This window comes from Parasteatoda tepidariorum, chromosome 11 (assembly GCF_982258835.1).
Source record: "Parasteatoda tepidariorum strain Cologne lab strain chromosome 11, Ptep-v5.0, whole genome shotgun sequence".
Classification (NCBI taxonomy): Eukaryota; Metazoa; Arthropoda; class Arachnida; order Araneae; family Theridiidae; genus Parasteatoda; species Parasteatoda tepidariorum.
The window spans coordinates 53,652,215-53,670,714 of NC_141765.1; the positions used below are offsets into that span (position 1 = coordinate 53,652,215).

The window sequence follows — 18,500 nt, forward strand, 5'->3', positions numbered from 1 at the left end:
CAAAATTTGAGCGAAATTGGTTGAATAGTTCCTGAGAAATCAAGTTTTATATGTACGACATTTTTAAAATTTAATTTCTCAGGATGAACCGATGTCGCTCAAATTTTGCATTTTGCCACGTGGAAAACTTACAATATTTCATAATGCAATTTATATGTAAACAAGTAAACTGTTTTCATAAATATATTCGCTAACATTATACATTAATAGCTAAAATGACGGTTAAAGATGGAGTACAGAAAATTTTTAAGAGGGCCCGGCCAAAAATTTTTGCCCGAGGGCCGAAGTTACGGCACTGATTTCCTTATTAAAATTTATAATTTCTTATTTTCAAATAAATGATTAAATCTAATATTTGATTACATATTAGTAAATAATAAATTATACACTTAAATAAGGTTTATTCTTTGGATATTAAAAATAGTTATAATGAACCAAGATTTAAAATTGAAGGAAAGAAATTTCTTATTAAATCATTTTCTATTATGAAATACACATAATATTGCTTCATGAAAAGCATCAAACAGTCCTAGATGTTCATTTTATTGAGTTATAACGAAATAAATAATATTGATTTATTTTAATAAAATGCTATTAAATTAGCCAAAGCAACATTATTTTACGTCGCTCAAAAGTTTGACTATTTATTATAATTTTCTCTTAATACAAATCTGAATACCGCATGATCTTATAGTTCGCTGGCACTTCAGAGGTTGACGTCACAAATCTATTGAGAAACCTTAACTCTCGGTGGCTATGGTAACATTGCGAAACAATATATTTTTAAAGCGAGAAGTTGATGCTGCGCCGCCGTGACGTCACTGACTGAAATCAGAAGCTCAGACGGCACGTGTCTATTAATTCAAAGGAGTGACCTTCTTTTCTCCCTTTAGCCCTGTCACTCTATACCGTTTAAGGAATTTGTTATTATATTAATGAAATCTTTTATTTGGAAAACTTTACATGAAATTAAATGTTACTTTTTTTGTTGAATAAGAAATAAAAGATAATTCTAATAGCATTTATTTTTCGTCAGAAAAATTTCAAGATGTCCGGCTTGGAGATTATTGAACTTCATCACATGCGGACGTTGCGGTCTTGTTATATAAATAACTCCCTGTATCCCGGGACTTGTTGCTATAGAAACGATCATTTCAAGAGCTTCGAAAACTAAAAGCTGTTGCTATTATTGTCGTTTAGTCCTTGACTAGACCAATGCAGATAAATTTAAAAATCGATATCAAAGCAAATTGGAATGTCTTGGTTCTTGAAGTAAAACATGATTCATGACAATAACATACAGTTCCCGGTTTTAAAAAGTTAAAAGTGATTATTTATTATCTCTTAAGACATTTAAGAATTTTATCTCATTTTAAAGAAAAAGCTTGAAATTTGATTGTTATTTGTAGAAATTTTAAAACTCAAAACTAACGTATCCATCATTCTGTAAAAGAGTAATAAGAGCAATGTGTATTTCAATATATATATATACAGTCGAACTTCGTTAACGTGAACACGTTTAGTGAATTTCTTTTAACATGAACTAATTCTCGATTCCCCGTCAAATTGTATACGGATATAATACCTTAAAATACTTTTAACCTGAAAACGCTTAATGTAAAATATCTTATAAAGTGAACTTATTTTATTTCTCATGAAAAAAAATTGATCATTCACAATTCTATGTCTATACGAGTAAATTTTTTAGATACGTTGTTACAGTGTTGAGAATTGCAAAATTACAGCAGTCAAATGAAAGAATTGCATTAACTAAAAAAAACTGTTGACTATATTACTGCAAACAGCATAAGCCCTTTATGAAACGAGTTTTCTTTCACCTCATGGGAATACTTGTGAGTGTGAATGTAATGAAGCAGGTTTTCCTGAGAAATGGCCATCCATATTATTCCTTTGTTCATTGGATAGGGATTTCGCCCACACTCTCATAAGTTGTTCTGAGAAATTAATATGCCTGAATTGGATTTCTGCAGATTGTGAGGCTATAATTTTTTTTTTTAAATTTCACTAGTGAATATTTTAGTTTACTTTCTTCAGATGGATGCTTACGTAGCAATCAATCTTTTTGAAATGCAAAATAAAAATTCGAATCATTTTTTTTCTGATACAGTTGATAAATTAGAAGACTTTTGAAAGCATGAGAGAATTAAAAACCAAAACAACGAGTTGTATTATTTTGTTAATAGAGCTCTCTCTAAATCAGTTTAGTGTTATTAGTTAATTTTCACTATTTTTTAGATGCTTCTACAGAATTAAAACAAAATAGAGTAACGAAATTTACATTTTTTGAATTTCGTCTAAACTACAATATTTTTTTTATAACTTAATTTCATTTTTTTTAAGTAATTGGTTGTATTTCCTAAGATGTATCGTAGTAATTAATTTAATATAAAGCGCAGTATAAAAACATTAATTGAAATGAAATATATGTTAATTTACATACTCATAAAAAGAAATTTAAGATTCGAAAACGCAAATCCATAGCAGATAGAGAAAACAAAAAATATCTGTGATTTTCATCAAAAAAATTTCTGAACTGATGACATGAATTACTTTTGACTAGAAAAAATTCTGTGTCCGAGATACAGGGCCCACTCAAAGCATTCGCCACCGCGCTTAATGCGAAAAAATCGTAAATTCGCCGAAGAAAATTGTGTTTCGGCGAAAATATTGGCTAACGATTTTTTCTTTCGAAAAGAAAAATATATATTCTTGAAAATTACATCAATAAGAATTTTTCTGAACAAATCTTGTTATTTTTTATTCAGTTACAGTAATTTCCCTTAGACTTGTTGCTTAGACAATTAGAGTCCAGATAATGTAGCAACAACAAAAATTATGTAAGCATCAGAAAAGCAAATAAAAAACACATTCATTGCCGGATCATGCCATATCGCGTGATGAAAAATTTTTTGTCAATGCAACTCATTAAGTGGTAGCTAGATTCGTATTATCATTCAACTATTTTTTCAGAAAATATGTGTTCTTGTGACAATAACATATTGTTTATTAAAATAAATTTATTCTAAAGTTTAAAACGGTTTGCTAAAATGCTAAACGGTTGCTAAAATAAGAAAATTTAACTTTGATTTTATCTTTATAAATTACTACTTTTCAATATAGTATAATCACCTGCACATGGCTGTTAAACTCAAGCCCAAATTCTGTTAAAAAAAAATGCATCTGTGAGTAGTATAAAAACCAATAAAACCGAGTTAAATGATTCAAATAAGAATGAATTCAACAAATAACAATGATTCAACAAATTAATTAAATAGTTCAAATTCCTTCTACCACGATCCTTTTTTTTTTTTTTTTTCTTTTTCGAATGACTACAATCGCGGCAGTAAAAAATAAGCGAGACAGTAAAAAAAATTTTTTTTTAAGAAATAAAAGACTTAAAGAATTAAACGTTTTATTTAAAATGAAATAAGTTCATTTAAAAAATAGTCGGAATATATAAAAGCATCAAATGTGGCTTTATATTACTATTATGCTTTATATTTATATTAGTCAAAGAAGTTATCAAAAATTAACCCCAATATATTCTTATTTTCTTTTCCTGAAAGACGGTAAAACCTCTACTCCCTTATTCATTGCTCATTTATTCCTCCTCAACTATAAAATGATTTTTTATTCGAATTTGCATTTTTAAAATAATTCAATTTATAATAATAAATTTGTATTTTGACTTAAAGTTTCCCATGGGAAAAGAATTAATCGTAAAAATATGCTTAAGTCTTAGCCTCGCGATGTTTAAATGTTTAAGAGATATTTTGTCAAACAATCTACTCTTTTGTGGAAATGTTCAATTATTCAATTACTTACAATCCCTATGCAAATGAAAATAGTTCGGCAAAAATTTTTTGACTTTACTCATCTGTATCAGATTTTACCTCGTGGTTGCCAAACGACAGATTTATCTGAAAAGAAATTTTCCCTTAACACCGTAGTGCGTTTCCTTTTCAGTGCTTGGTTTTACTTCAGGGAATTGTTGCTTCACAGCTCCTCATCAATCAGTGGATTTAAAAAGTTATGGAATTTACAAAATTAAATTAAAATGACTGAAATAAAGCAATTAAGAAAGCTCCCAATCGCGATCGTAACGTTCGAATACGCCATTTGGGGAGAATACCAGTTCCATATCTTAACCCTCCTCCTCTTTTAAGTTGTATAAGAATCTATTACGATATTTTCTCCTTTCTTAATATTTTTTCATAATTAATTGTCAAAAATAGTTTTTTATTTAATTTTCACGACGCTTTCTTTTAGAACTATGTTCAATTTTGCTTTCAGTTTCTTAAAGTTTCCTAACTTAAATTACTTTAATCCATTTGAAAATCAAAATAGAAGCAATTAGAAGCCGATAAATCATTTGAAAAAGTAAATCAAAACAATGAGAGAGTACAGTAGTGATCAGCTATAATTATTAGTCCACAAAACTGCTATGAAATCAATGTAGGGGAAGGTGGAGCATAACGGGATACCTAGTTTAAAATATGATTTTAAAAATAAATAGTGAAAAAAAAAATTAAAAGAGCTGCAAACGATTTTTATGAACTTTTTATACTTTCATATTCTAAATACAATGATGTTTTAAGAAATCAAAGGTTATTATATTTTTCACTGTAAAAATAAAATTATATCTAGTCTCTATATAAATAATCCTACTCCAGGTGAGGCAGAACGGGATGGTAAGGAAAATTATTAAAAAAAAAAAATCTATTGAAAATACAGGGAAAATTAGTTTGCCCCAGATTTGTGTAGTTTTAAGTGTTAAAGGATCAGTTTTAAGGGGTATAACCTTTAACGATTGTACTTGCAAGACAGTACGGGTAAGATATTATCGATATGTAAAGAGTGGTTGTAGTTAGTAGATTTACTTTAAACCATGATTAAAATGAGTACTAAGTTTAAATTAAGTAAATATTTTCTTCTCTTAGCAATCACTTGAAGTTTAAAAAGAAATCGCAACTGCTTCATTGCAAATGTAAATATAAACTGAATGAAGCACTGCCTCATAACATTTTTTAAAGTAACTAAAAATAATTTTAAATCAAGAGTATTCAATATATTTGTTTTCTTTTTTCAATTAATTAAATTTGAAATATAGTTTTAATTAAAAGAATGTATTTCCTTTTTTCTGTAGTACAGTTATTTTTTCAAGTATAGCACTGCAGATAAATTTTGGAATATTCCAAAATTTATCAAATTAAAGACACGGAGACAGGATTAGTGAAAACGCAATCCGATTTGACATACATTCCATAAAAAAATTATAAAAGGTGTTAGCGAAAAAAAGAGCAAAATTAAAATATATATACATATAAATATTTATTTAAAATCAGAAGTAAATTTTTTAAACTCAGAATCATTATATGGTATGGTATGAAAGAAGGTGAGTTTATTATTCCAATGTCACGTGACAGCGCATTTGAAAAAGGGGAGAATCGCCGGTGCCCATCTTTTCCACGGGGTTGCTCTCATTAGTGGCGAGGAAGCTCAAAAGAGAGGTTTAGCCTTTTCTTTTGTCCGGCGTTCTTCAATTTTAACGCTGCTTACATAATTTTGTCACTTCGGTTTACGAACAGTTTGTGATTTTTGAAGTAATATGACACACACTTTCGATCTAGATGATCTTGTTTGGTACGTTATAATTTTATATGTTTTAAAATACATTATTATTAAATGATGTTGTTTACTATTTAATTTCCGTTTCTAGGGGTAAGATGCAACATTACAGACCTTGGCCTGGACGAGTAAGTATTTTCAATTTTTCCTCTAAATGCAAATAATATTTTAGATTGCTTTTGAAAATCGATGGACCCTAACCAGCCTTCCTCCGAGATATGTATTAGTTGTTTTTTTTTGTAAAAATTATTGTTTAATTTCTCAATTATGAGGTCTCTAAGAATGCTCGATGCTTCCTAACATCGCAAGGTATGTTAAAGACTAACAATCCATATTGGCTATGTTCTGCTATATTTATAAAATATTTTTAAAAAATTTCATTTTATTTGAGAAAATAATTGTTTTACTTCAACTTTCTGTTGAAAAATTTTTTTTCCTTTCAATATACTTGGATGCTTACCATTTTTATATAGAATCAATATTAAAGTGAAATATTAAAGTTATTATGTTTGAAACGTGGATTCAACTTGGAAACGAAGAGTTCTGTATTATGTAGGTATTTTTTTTAAAAATTTATATTTGAAAGATTAACTTTTATTTATACATTCCAAAGAATATTCTGGTAAAATGTTGATATATTTTCCACAATGCATGTCTCTTAACTTAAGTATTATTTTTTACACTACTGTTGTATTGTACACAAATATTAATTTATTTACTTGAAAGCACAAAGAGTAATTTTAACTATCTTGCAATGCTCCATTATCACAATAATTTGGTAATTATATTTGTTTGATAATCTAATATTGTTGTTGTTTTTTTTTTTTTAAATTGAATTATATAGGACAGAAACTAGATTTATTATGCTAACAGGATTTTTCTGTTTTTATCTATTTATTTACCATGCCTTACTACTTTATCTTTAATCAGAGAAAATGAAAATTTTCTAATTGGTAGGAAAAAATCCTGTAACTTTATTCTACTAATAATATTAAAAATAAGTTAACCTTTTATGAACAATACACAAACGCTTGGAATTTTTAATGTGAGAACTTATTTTTGTTTATTTATAATTGAAATTTTTGATAGGTTTAACTTAAAGCTATTATACAACTCAATTAGTCTTTCAATCAGCATAGTTAGCATTACGTGCCTAGTTTAGCATTTAAATATATATTCTAGCATGAATAAAATTTTGATGTATTTTTTTCATTCAAATTGCTTCTGTAACATAAAAAATATTTTGTAGAATGGAATTGTAAAACTTTCCTGAAATCTCTTACTTTCCAAACGAAGAGTTTCCATTGCCTATTCAATATTTCAAATTATTCCAATATTTTCGTATCTGCATTTAACAAAGAATGTTAGATATTTCAAAATTGTATGCATTTAACCCTTTTGCGCCTAACGGGACACATACGTCCCAAGCAAATTTTTAAAAAAATTCTTTTGGGACAGAAACGCTTCTCTGTCTAGTGGGAGACTTTCCCACCAGTCTTGCCAATATTTTTGAAGGTATTTTCATTCACAGAACCGTCAATACCGTACATAATGCTGCGCTTCTTATAGTTTATGCTACCAAAATTGTTCTGTTGTAAAAAAAAACTTGTCGCGAACACTGTGAAGACCTGTCTTGAATTTTGTCACAGTAACCTATTAATCATGTTTTTTTCCAAAGGCAGATCTCTGTGTTACCTAAGTGGGAGAGCCATCCCTGCTACATATAATATTTACTTATCCTCTATCAAACCTGTAGGTTGAGTTATTCAATAGTAATAGTAATTCCGTTGAAATTGTTATGATTTTCCAAATTTCTCTTTTTTATATATTTATTAAACAGAACAATAGGAACACTAAACATAAACACAAATAAACATTAAAATTTTTCTGATTGTTCATTATTCATTCAAATCGGATTTTTCCGATTCCACGAGATGTTTATCCCGCCATTTTAAGATTCATTCTGATTGAATTCTCCCTCGGTTAGGGAAGACACCTAGTAGAAATCCCCTTTGTGGGGATTTTACCTTATTCGTGGCTTGAGTTGCTACATCCTCCCGCCCCGAAAAAGAGTTCAAAAACAATTTACAAATAGAATTTAAAATTATACTAATACTAATTCTACATTAAACTACCAAATTAACAATTCACGACATAAATAATGAATCATACAAAAATTTATGAAAACAATATCAGCAAAAAAAAAAACCATAAATTCGAACTAGAATAAAAACAGTCACTTATTTATAATCAACTTGTAATTTGTTACTCACTCATTTTATGCAATTTCTAAATTATACAATAACTTTACTGGGCGTCTTATGACCCCTGAAGACGTTTTCACAGAGACTGATCTTACCTTGCCATCTCGACCCTTGTGGCATTCAAGAATTCTTCCTAACTTCCAAAGTTGTCTTGGTATTTTCTCGTCACCTATTAAAACTATATCATTTACATTAAATTCAATGTTTACATTTACATGTTTGTTGAAATTTGCACCTTTTAACAGAAGAAGATATTCCTTTTTCCATCTTTTCCAAAAATTATTTAGAATCTTTTTCCTATACAAAAATCTTTTTATCAAATCCCTTTTACCTTTAAATAATTCAAAATTTGCATTACCTGACCAATTAGGTAAAGCTGTCAATCTTCTTCCAGTTAAAAAGTTAGCAGGAGTGAGAGGGAATGGTTCATTAGGTTCATTATAAACATACGTTAATGGACGTGAATTAATTATAGCTTCAATTTCTGCCAAAATAGTTTGCAATTCTTCAAATGAAACAAATGATTTCCCTAAGATTTTCTTTAATGTGATTTTTGTTATTCGAACCATTTTCTCCCAGTATCCTCCCCACCATGCAGCACGTTCAACGATGTACTGCCACTCTATACCCTTTTTGCTAAAATAGTTCTGAACTTCGAATTCATTAATGTTCATGTATAGTCTCTTGAGTTCAATGTCAGCACTTTTAAAAGTTAAAGCATTATCAGAGTTTACAATCCGGCAAATGCCTCTTCTGGAGATAAATCGTCTGAATGACAAAAGAAAATGTTCTGTACTTAAATTCGACACAACTTCTAGGTGTACTGCTCGCGTTACAGCACATGTAAATAATGCGATGTAATTTTTATCATGGTCCTTTTAGTACACAGGACCAGCAAAGTCGATGCCTACAACTTCAAATGGGTTGACTTCACAAGTTCTATTTGCAAGTAATGGAGCAACTACCTGAATTCCATGTTTAACTTTATATCGTCTACACTTAAAGCACTTATTCAAACAAGTTTTTACAGCTTGCCTGCCTCGGATTATCCAAAATCGTTCTCTCAATTGTGTAAGTGTATCCGAAACACCAGAGTGACACAAGTTTGTATGTTCTTTAAATATTAAGAGTTCTGTAAATTTTGTCTTATGATAATTGGGTGCTTTGATTGAACATCGAAATCTGAATTTTGTAACCTTCCTTTTAAGGCTATTAAATCATCAGCTGACAAAATTGGATTTAAATCGTATAATTTCGAATTTGGATGTATGGGACTATTGTTTTTTAAATCCAGGTATTCCTTTTCAAATTCAATTCGTTGCACAACTTTAATCCAGTAAGTTTCCGCGTTGGTTAGTTCACTCGCTGTGATTGCTCCTATTCTCTTTTCGTGCGCTGCCTTACAGTTATGACTGAAACGAAATATGTACCCTGTAATTCTGAAAACTTTGTTTAGGTCACTATAATTATCAAGATTCAGTAACGGCTGAATAGATACAGTTTTTAAATGTAAAGTTACAACTTTTCGTCTCTCTCCTACAACGTTATGCATGTCAGGACAAGAGGCGCTTTCATCGTATGGGATATTCCTTTCTTTTAGCCATGGAGGTCCCGATAACCAAACAGTATCGTTTAAAAGAGCTTGAGCATTCATTCCTCGTGCAAGTTTATCTGCAGGGATATCTTTTCCGCTACAATGATCCGGATTAGTTTTTTCCTTTATTTCTCTCACTCTGTTTCTAACAAACTGCTTCCAATCATCGGATTGTCCCTTGATCCAGTGTAGGCAAATTGTAGAATCTGTCCAGTAAAATATTCTTTTCTCATTTAATTTAGAGAAAGTGTCTTTAAGATAACTTCCAATTCTTGCGGAAATTAATGCTCCCATCAGCTCTAACCTCAGTAAAGTAAGCTTCTTTAAAGGGGCTAGGCGAGATTTAGACATTATAAAGCTCGTAATATTCTTCATCCGGAAATAAGCTACAGCTCCATAACATTTAGGGCTTGCATTGGAAAAAATATGAATCTTTAATGACTCCCAATCCAGTTCTTCGAAATATTGCCTAGGTATTTCCAAGTTTCGAATTATCTTTAATTCGTTATACCAATCAATAAATGTGTCCTTTATTTCAGTGGGAATCCTTTATTTCAGTGGGAATCATCCCATGAAATGCCTTTTTCCCAAATCTGTTGTAACAAAAGCTTTATTCTAATACTGAAGGGGTTCATTAGTCCAATGGGATCAAAAAGCATACCGCCTGCTGCCAAGATAATTCGTTTAGTTATCGCCTTGCACAATCTCAGTTTTTCAAACTGTCGAATGTCGAATCTAATGTTGTCCTCAACATTGTTCCAGATAAGTCCTAAAATCTTTAAAGGTACGCCTAGTTCTTGAGATGTTTCTCGGCAATCTATAAAAGCTTGTTTCCATGCTTTGCCAAGAATCGGAGAATTTGTTGTCCATCTACGTAGATTCATGCTAGCTTGTCCAAGAATAAATATCATCTCCTTACTCAAACGAAAGGCATCCTGCACGTCAGAAGTTCCGTCGATCATATCATCTACATAGAGTTTATGGAGCATTTCACACGCTTCACCATAGTCTTTGCGATATTTCTCTATGTGTAATCTTATTATCGCTGACAACAAAAATTAACTACACTTAACTCCAAATGTAACCCTTTTGTATCGAAGAGTTTGGATATTATGATTGCTGAGATCGAGATTAGGACCCTTTTCTTTTATCCACAAAAATTTTAAAAATTCTCTATCTTGTTCTGCGATCCCTACTTCCAAATATGCACGCTGAATGTCAGCGCAAATTGCAATTTTGTGCAATCTGAACCTCAAAATAATTTTTAGTAAATCCGGGTTTAAGTTTGGATCGCAATCTAAACAATCGTTTAATGACAATTCCCCTTTACCCTTTGAAGATCCATCGAAGACTACCCTAACCTTTGTACTGTCCTTTTGTTCGCGTACTACAGCGTGATGTGGGAGAAAATAACCTGTATTTATATTTTTATCTAAATCCATTTCTACCCTTTCAACAATTCCTTCCCGTATGTGCTCATTTATGATCTCATCGTATTTTAAATATAATCCCTTATTTCTCTCGAATGTTTTGTTTAAACTAAATAAACGATGTTTTGCAATTTCATAATTACTATTCAATTCTCTATTATCCGCCCTCCATAATAATCGAGTTTCGTATATTTTATTTGAATATGTCGTATTTTGTTCAAACGATTCCAAAATTTCTTTATCTGACGGAGATAGTTCTTTATCTGCATTTATCCCGATTGCTTCCAATGACCACAAATTCTTAATCCTATCACAATCTAATTCTTCATTTTCAACAAATAAATGATTGACTGGCATCTCCGGTGAATTGGATTCCTTATCCTGTCCTTGTAGTAAAGCTCCAAAAATACTATCAACTACAATCAATCTTTTACTAATTCTTACGTTCCTTTCACCTAAAATTTGTGATATGTAATCCGAACCAATTAAAACATGTATTTTACTGGAGGTACTAACATCAGCTAATTCAGTCCCCATTTCTGTAGCAATATTTCTAACCCATTGTGACGGAATGTTAATTTGTGCCGAAGTAATCGAGTCGATTACCACCGCTTGTATTTTTATCTTCCGATTTGAATTTTTTATACTTTGTAATGTTAATTCGACCACATCATATGTGCGCTTTTCTGCGATTTCATTTCCGAATGTATAAATAATTAATGATTCTTTATTAATCACTTCTAAATTTAATGACTCAGCTATTTCTCTCAAAACGAAAGATTTATTCGCCCCTCCGTCTAACATACAACGCAATTGAATATTAACTCCTTGTTTTGTTTTGCTTTCCGCCGAAAAAGCTTGCAATAAGATCGAATTAGAAGTGCTCCTCTTTATTTAATTTATTTAGAAGAAAGAGAAATCATAGATGATATAGCGTTTTGAGTTTCTGGGTTTCCCCCCTTGCACGGCGTCAACCGCTGGCGCCGAAACATTTTTTCTTTCATTATGTTCGTTCCCATTACAAGTTAAAGAGTTATGAGAAGAAGAATTATACTGTTTGCATTTTTGATAATTCCTATCACAAAATTTGCTTAAATGATTTTGAAAACATATAAAACATAAGCCCTTAGACATTAAAGCTTTCTTCTTCTCAAACACATTTAACAAGCAATCGTGACTCATATGATTTTTAGAACAGAAAATGCATTTTAAATTATTCACATGTCTATCAGAATAGGAAGTATTAAAGTTTCGCTTTGAATTGTAATTTGTTTTCGCGTAAGAGTCAAATTTATGAGGGTGTGAATATCGTTCTTCGATGTGTGTAGCTAAAACTGTGGCGCTCGATTTATTGCCCAAATAATCATTCCTTTTAGTGTTTGAATAATGAGGCCTATTAGGGTAACTTTGATCTGATTTATTTTTAAATGAATAATCTCTAACAGTTGCATTTTTAGGATTCGCTAATAATAATGCTGCTTTTCTGCAATTTACCTCATCTTTAATAAATTGAAGCAACAAAGAAATATCGAATAATTCACCTGTTTTACGTTGCCGATTTAAATTCAATTCCTCGGGTAATTTTTGTAGAATTACATACTTGCCAACTTTTACGGATTATCCGTAAAATGTACGGATTTACGTCTAATTCTACGGGCCTACGGATTAACCTGAAATTTATACGGATCCCCCGTTTTTAGCGTTGCACGATTAGCGCATCGGTAAAATTCCGCGATTATCAGCTGCTACGGAGCTAGAGTAAAACCATTTGTAAAGGGGGAAAACAGAAAAAATGACAGGAGTTTTCCGATCTATTCCAAAGCAACACGGTAACCATACACCCCTTATAAGTGGCTTATCCTCGTAACCATAGTAACGGCACGTTCACGTGTAAACCAGTTGATTGGTTATTCTCCTTTTCTCCCTCCTAACTGCTTCCAGTCTCCTTTAGTGAATGCGCTGTTCCCGTCATTATTGCCACTCCCCGTTTCTACTACGTCACTGAACTAGCCGATCCAAACGTCGTTCTCCCTCCCTCTGTAACGAACGAAAACGGTGCTGAACTGTCGACTACTACTTAGCTTGTAATCACGTGGTGTGCGTTAAAAATGAAACCGAAGAAAACTTATTTTCAATCGTATAAGAATTCTTATACTGCAGAGTTTCCATGCATAAAAAAATCAAATAAAGGAGAAAAGTATGCTTATTGTACGATTTGTTTTTCTGACTTTCTAATATCGCACGGAGGTAGAAATGATATACATCGCCACGTGACCGGACCGAATCATGCCAAGAACATTGAAAACGCTGAAAATAACCAAAGACTAAGCAAATTTTTTAAGCCACCTGATAATGTCCAAGATGAAGTAATGCGTGCTGAGTTATTGTTTACCTCTTTTTTAGTTGAGCATAATGTTCCGCTAAATGCCGCCAGCCATGTGGGTCCGCTTTTTCGAAAGATGTTTCCGAAAAGTGAAATTGCGAAACGTTACGGATGTGCTAAAACCAAAACTGCATCCCTTGTCCATGAAATGGCTATGGATCGAACTTCAGAAATCATTAAATATTTGCAAGAACAAGCATTTACTGCAGCATGTGATGGTAGTCACGAAGCTGATTATAAGTTGTACCCAGTTGTGGTGAGTTATTTTAACGTGGATCTTCAACGCATTGAAAGTACTTTATTGGCAATCCCAAATTTGGAAGGAAACTCCACAGGTGAAAATATAAGCTCCCTTCTTTTAAATGTGTTTGCTAAATATGACATTCCTTTTAGAAATTGTATAGCATTCAGTGCAGATAATGCTTCCGTTATGCAGGGAAAGAAAAATGGTGTTATTTCATTTTTAGAAAAAGAAAATGAGCACATAATATCAATTGGATGCTGCTGCCATTTAATACATCTTGCCTCTGAAAAAGCTGCTGCAACTTTTCCCGTTAGGATAGATGAAGTTTTGGTAGATATTTTTTACCACTTAAAAAGGAGCGTTAATCGTAAGGACTCTCTTAAGAAATTTCAGGAAATGTATGGTAAAGAAGCACAAAAAGTGCTTAAGCATGTGTCAACTCGCTGGTTATCGTTAGGGAGAAGTCTTACACGCTTGGTTAATCAGTGGGATCCACTTACAAGTTATTTCAGAGCTGAAGTTTCCACTTCCAGTGTGTCTGTATCATCTACTTTGTCATTTTTCAAAATACCAAAAGTAGTTGATACAGAAAGCAACACAAGAGTAGAAAAATTGAAGGATAAGCCTAAAGTGGAAACTAAGACACATAAGCAGGACCCAACTAATGATAAAAAAAGGAAAAGTTCACAACAAGAAATTGTGAATATTGTTAAAAGACATAAAGCTCAAAAAGATTCTTCAACTTTATCCAAAGAAGAGAAAATTTTTATGTTTTTATCTTCAGATTTGAATAAGTGCTTTAGTTTATTTCTTTTAAATGTTATCCCTACATTTGAAAAGGTAAATGTAATTTTACAGTCATCTTCCCCACAAATTCATCGATTAAGAGCTCTTCTTTTGGATATGTTGAAAGAACTTTTTTCGAAGTTTGTTAAACCTTCTGAGGTTAAAGGAAAAGAGTTAACATGTGTCAATTTTCATTCTTCTTTCAACCATAAAGATCAGCAAGATTTAGTTATAGGCAACGCAGCAATGGACTTAATTTCAAGTTCTTCGGAAGAAGAAAAATCATTGTTTTATTCAGCTGTTATCAAATATTTCATAACTGCCTGTGAATATATTATTAAGAAATTCCCTTTAAATGATCAAGTACTCAAACATGCTGAAGTTGCTGACTTAAATAAAATTGAAAACTCCAGTTTTGAAAGTGTGAGATATTTTGTAAATTTGTTTCCCTTCCTTTTAAAAACAAAAAGTAATGAAACCAAGCTTACGGCAATGGACGAATTGCAGAAACAGTTTTGCCAACTTCAGTTGGAAGATTTGAGTGAAATAACTGTTCCAGATAGAGCAATTGATGTGCAGTGGTCAATGATAAGTCAAATGAAAGGTGCGGATGGCATGTTTAAGTATGAAAAATTGGGAAACATTGTATTGTCAATTCTTCTCATACCACATTCAAATTCAGAATGTGAGAGAATTTTTAGTTTGGTTAGAAAGAACCGTACTGAATCGCGAACAATTATGTCTAATAAAACTTTAGAAAGCCTGCTTATATTAAAAACCAAATTTTCTAAAATCTGTCACGAACAAGTGTTTGAAAAAGATTTTTTAATTAAAGCAAAGAAGGCTACTTCAGCTTCTTTAAATTCAGCATCCTCTTTTGCTGTTGATTTAGAGGAAAACCCTTAAAGAACTATTTTATTTTGCATATAGCATTTTTTTAAAAAGTAGCATCATTGTAATAGAATTTGAAATAATTGTAATAGAAATTGAGATGACAAATGGTTGGTTGATTAGATATTTCTGTACATTTTCTAACAAGTGCAATTAAAAAATTTAATGAAAATTTGGTTCTTACTTCATCAACATTCAATCATGTGATAGATTCTATAATTAATATATTTATTATTCATTTGTGGTGTATTGTTACTTATTAAATAATTCGAATAGTCTTAAATTTTTCGTAAAAAAAGTTTTACTGATGGCAGTTTTTTTAAGTTGGCAAGTATGGAATTACTGGGCATAGGAGATTACTATAAGTTCCTGCAGCTACTCCTAATGATTGTAAAGATCTAATTTGGATTTCTATTGCGTCATACATTTTTCTTAATCCAATAATATTATTACAAGATTTAACAGGATCTATTAATAACAGTTAAAGCATATGTGTTGACATTATAATATCTGTTCGCCCAAATCTATCTTTCAGCAATTGTATTGACGCATCATAATTTTGATCCGTAAGTGAAAATCCCGATACTGCACTTAATGCAACTCCTCCTAGATAGGATTTTAGATATGTAAACTTTTCTATTTTCGATAATGAAGTATTGTTGTGTATTGCAACTTCAAAAAAATTCCAAAAATCTAAAAAATAACTACAATCACCGTAAAAAGTTTGAATATTTAGTTTCGGGAGTTTGACAATATTTTTAGTTTCGTTTTGAAAGTTAGAAGTATTTTGCATGTTATGTGATACAAACTGAACAGAGTTATTTACATTTGTCTCGCTTATCTGAATTACACCTTGTGGTTTAACAATTAAATTTTCTAAATTCCTTTCTATTTTCAATTTCGCTTCAATACCCTTATCTTTATATTCTTCACTTAAATCTATTTCAGCTGCCATATCTTTTATTTCAATTTTTAACTGCACTTCATCATCAGCCTTAATTAAATCATTTAATTTTTCTGTGAGCTGAGATTTTAAGCTCAAAAGCTCATTCACTTTCATTTCTTTCGTGTATTCATTCGAAATTTCAATTCCTATCGTATTTTCTATCTTAGTTAAATGCTTACTAAATGAAATTCTTAACCTTTTTCGTTTTCCCTTAATTCGTTCTAAATCCATTTTATATATCAATAAATTGGAACAAAGAAAAATGGACCTACCTCAAATCTCAGCGTTTCACTATCTGATGATATTTTCATCGACAATATTTATTCCGTGCCATTCAATGAATGTTCATAATGCACGTTTCACAATTTCATAATTCCATACTATATCAAGTCCGGTGGTCACCATATAATATTTACTTATCCTCTATCAAGCCTGTAGGTTGAGTTATTCAATAGTAATAGCCTGTCCGTTGAAATTGTTATGATTTTCCAAATTTCTCTTTTTTTTTATATATTTATTAAACAGAACAATAGGAACACTAAACATAAACACAGATAAACATAAAATTTTTCTGATTGTTCATTATACATTCAAATCGGATTTTTCCGATTCCACGAGATGTTTATCCCGCCATTTTAAGATTCATTCTGATTGAATTCTCCCTCGGTTAGGGAAGACGCCTAGTAGAAATCCCCTTTGTGGGGATTTTACCTTATTCGTGGCTTGAGTTGATGCACCATCCCTGCTACAGATTTGCAAAATTTTGATGATATGTCTTTGAATCATCCTCAGGGGTGTTTCTCGTGCCCGTTGCTGCCCATGGTGCAGTTTTACTACGATGTAAATAAAGTACTACTACCAAAAAGTCATCAAAGCTGCCTATTTTGTAAAATTATTATCTAATTTTCTTTGCTTGAAATTTAAGAATCGCAGAATCGTGGCGACATTGTCGCAGAACGTTTCAGAGTTCTGGCATGAAGATTTTTCCTTTAAGAGGTAAAAAACTTGGGTTTTCTTTTCTGCAGAAGTTTTCAAAAGATTTTTTCTTTTCTTCAGAATTATATTCAAAAGATGCTTTTCTCACGCATCAGCGTGGAGATCGATTGTTCTCTTCGATTGTTGAAATGTGCCCCACCACCCGTTGAAAACTGCCCCCCCCCAGGAGGGGTAGATTTCAACAAAATGGTTCACTAAATATGTAAAATGAGGTATTTTGTCTTTGGCTTAGACTTTTAGAAAAAATTGATAGGTAATATCAAATATCAATTTAGTAAATAAAAATCAGAACTTAGATTTTGAAAGCAATAAAACTTCACAAATAATTATTTAGCAAAAAATGTTGAAAGGTGCCCCCCTCTCCCCTAGTTACTGCTGCGGATTTGATGATTTTTTTTTTTTTAATGTGATGATGATTTACAAAAGAAAAAAATATATTAATTAGTGTCTTTTCCCTCCACAAAATGCAAGAATATGGAAATAATATTAGAATGTTAAAGGAATATTACATATTCAATTAAAAAGGCTTTTTTTTCTTTGAAGTTGAAGCTTCTGTCACTTTAAATTAGTAACATGTAGGACTGGGCTGTAAATAGATGTATCGCAAAATATCTGTTTAACACATATATCGGCAGGCCGATATAATGATTTTAGTTTTAGGCGATGCATCAAAAATCTGATTTAAGCCGTCGGTATAAATCAACGCTCATGGTTTGATGAATTAACATACGAGGATCCTTGCCTATGCTAACGCTGTCACTGCACTGGCGACGATTTTGATTTTGTCTAGATGCGGAGATGTTGTTAGCGCATAGTTATGAGGACGATGTTAGTTTTGTGAAGTTGAATGATGAAGAGCAAAGTTTTTTCCGAAATTAGTTTCTATAAAAGTGTGATATTCTTTATTAGTGGTTTAATTGTTTTATTTATTTGTTTAGTTATTAAATTGTTATTAGTAATTTAATTGTTAATAAGTTTAATTACTTAAATTAAATATGAATAGTACATTAATTGATATTTTGTTTCCTAGTTTTTGCACACTGTTCAATTGTTTGTTCGAGCTTGCAACTTAGAGTTTTTCACTTTGTGTCACTATCATCCCTGGTCATTATTGTCCTTTGTCCCCAATTCACATTTTTTGAACTAAAAAATTTTCTATATTATGAAAGTGTTTTAGAGATAAATGCACTTATATTCGATATGGTATGACTGTCTATTTGAATATGTATGGGTCATTTTCACTAAAAAGCGGAGTTTTTTTCAGTTCCTTAGTAATAAATATCAGAAAGTACAACAGATTTCTTAGTATTTTTCTTC

General features: G+C 31.2%; 2 protein-coding genes across 6 annotated transcripts in view; one reads left to right on the plus strand and one right to left on the minus strand.

The window, feature by feature from the left end:
* Positions 1–5,489: 5,489 nt before the first annotated feature.
* Positions 5,490–18,500, plus strand: part of LOC107448987 (uncharacterized) — an 86,886-nt gene continuing 73,875 nt past the window's right edge. For 2 of the 4 annotated variants that reach the window (XM_016064374.5, XM_016064376.5), the window contains exons 1-2: positions 5,490–5,664; positions 5,741–5,777. In XM_016064374.5, coding sequence (XP_015919860.1) covers positions 5,630–5,664; positions 5,741–5,777 — 72 coding nt within the window. In that variant the 5' untranslated portion in view covers positions 5,490–5,629. The remainder of the gene's footprint in view (positions 5,665–5,740; positions 5,778–18,500) is intronic. The other 2 variants (XM_071187814.2, XM_087154687.1) reach the window with 1 other exon arrangement.
* LOC147801806 (uncharacterized) lies at positions 6,372–17,616 on the minus strand. Of its 2 annotated transcripts, none has more exons than XM_087154688.1 (2): positions 15,585–17,616; positions 6,372–12,536 (listed from the first exon to the last, which is right to left on the minus strand). In XM_087154688.1, the coding sequence occupies exon 2, from the start codon at positions 11,739–11,741 to the stop codon at positions 10,566–10,568; it is 1,176 nt and encodes a 391-aa protein (XP_087010814.1). In that variant the 5' UTR covers positions 11,742–12,536; positions 15,585–17,616; the 3' UTR covers positions 6,372–10,565. Both variants share the same exon structure in this region, with proteins under 2 accessions (XP_087010814.1, XP_087010815.1).

Coding starts and splice junctions, on each gene's coding strand:
- LOC147801806 (XM_087154688.1), bottom strand. CDS start 11,741: ATGTTAGACGGAGGGGCGAATAAATCTTTCGTTTTGAGAGAAATAGCT.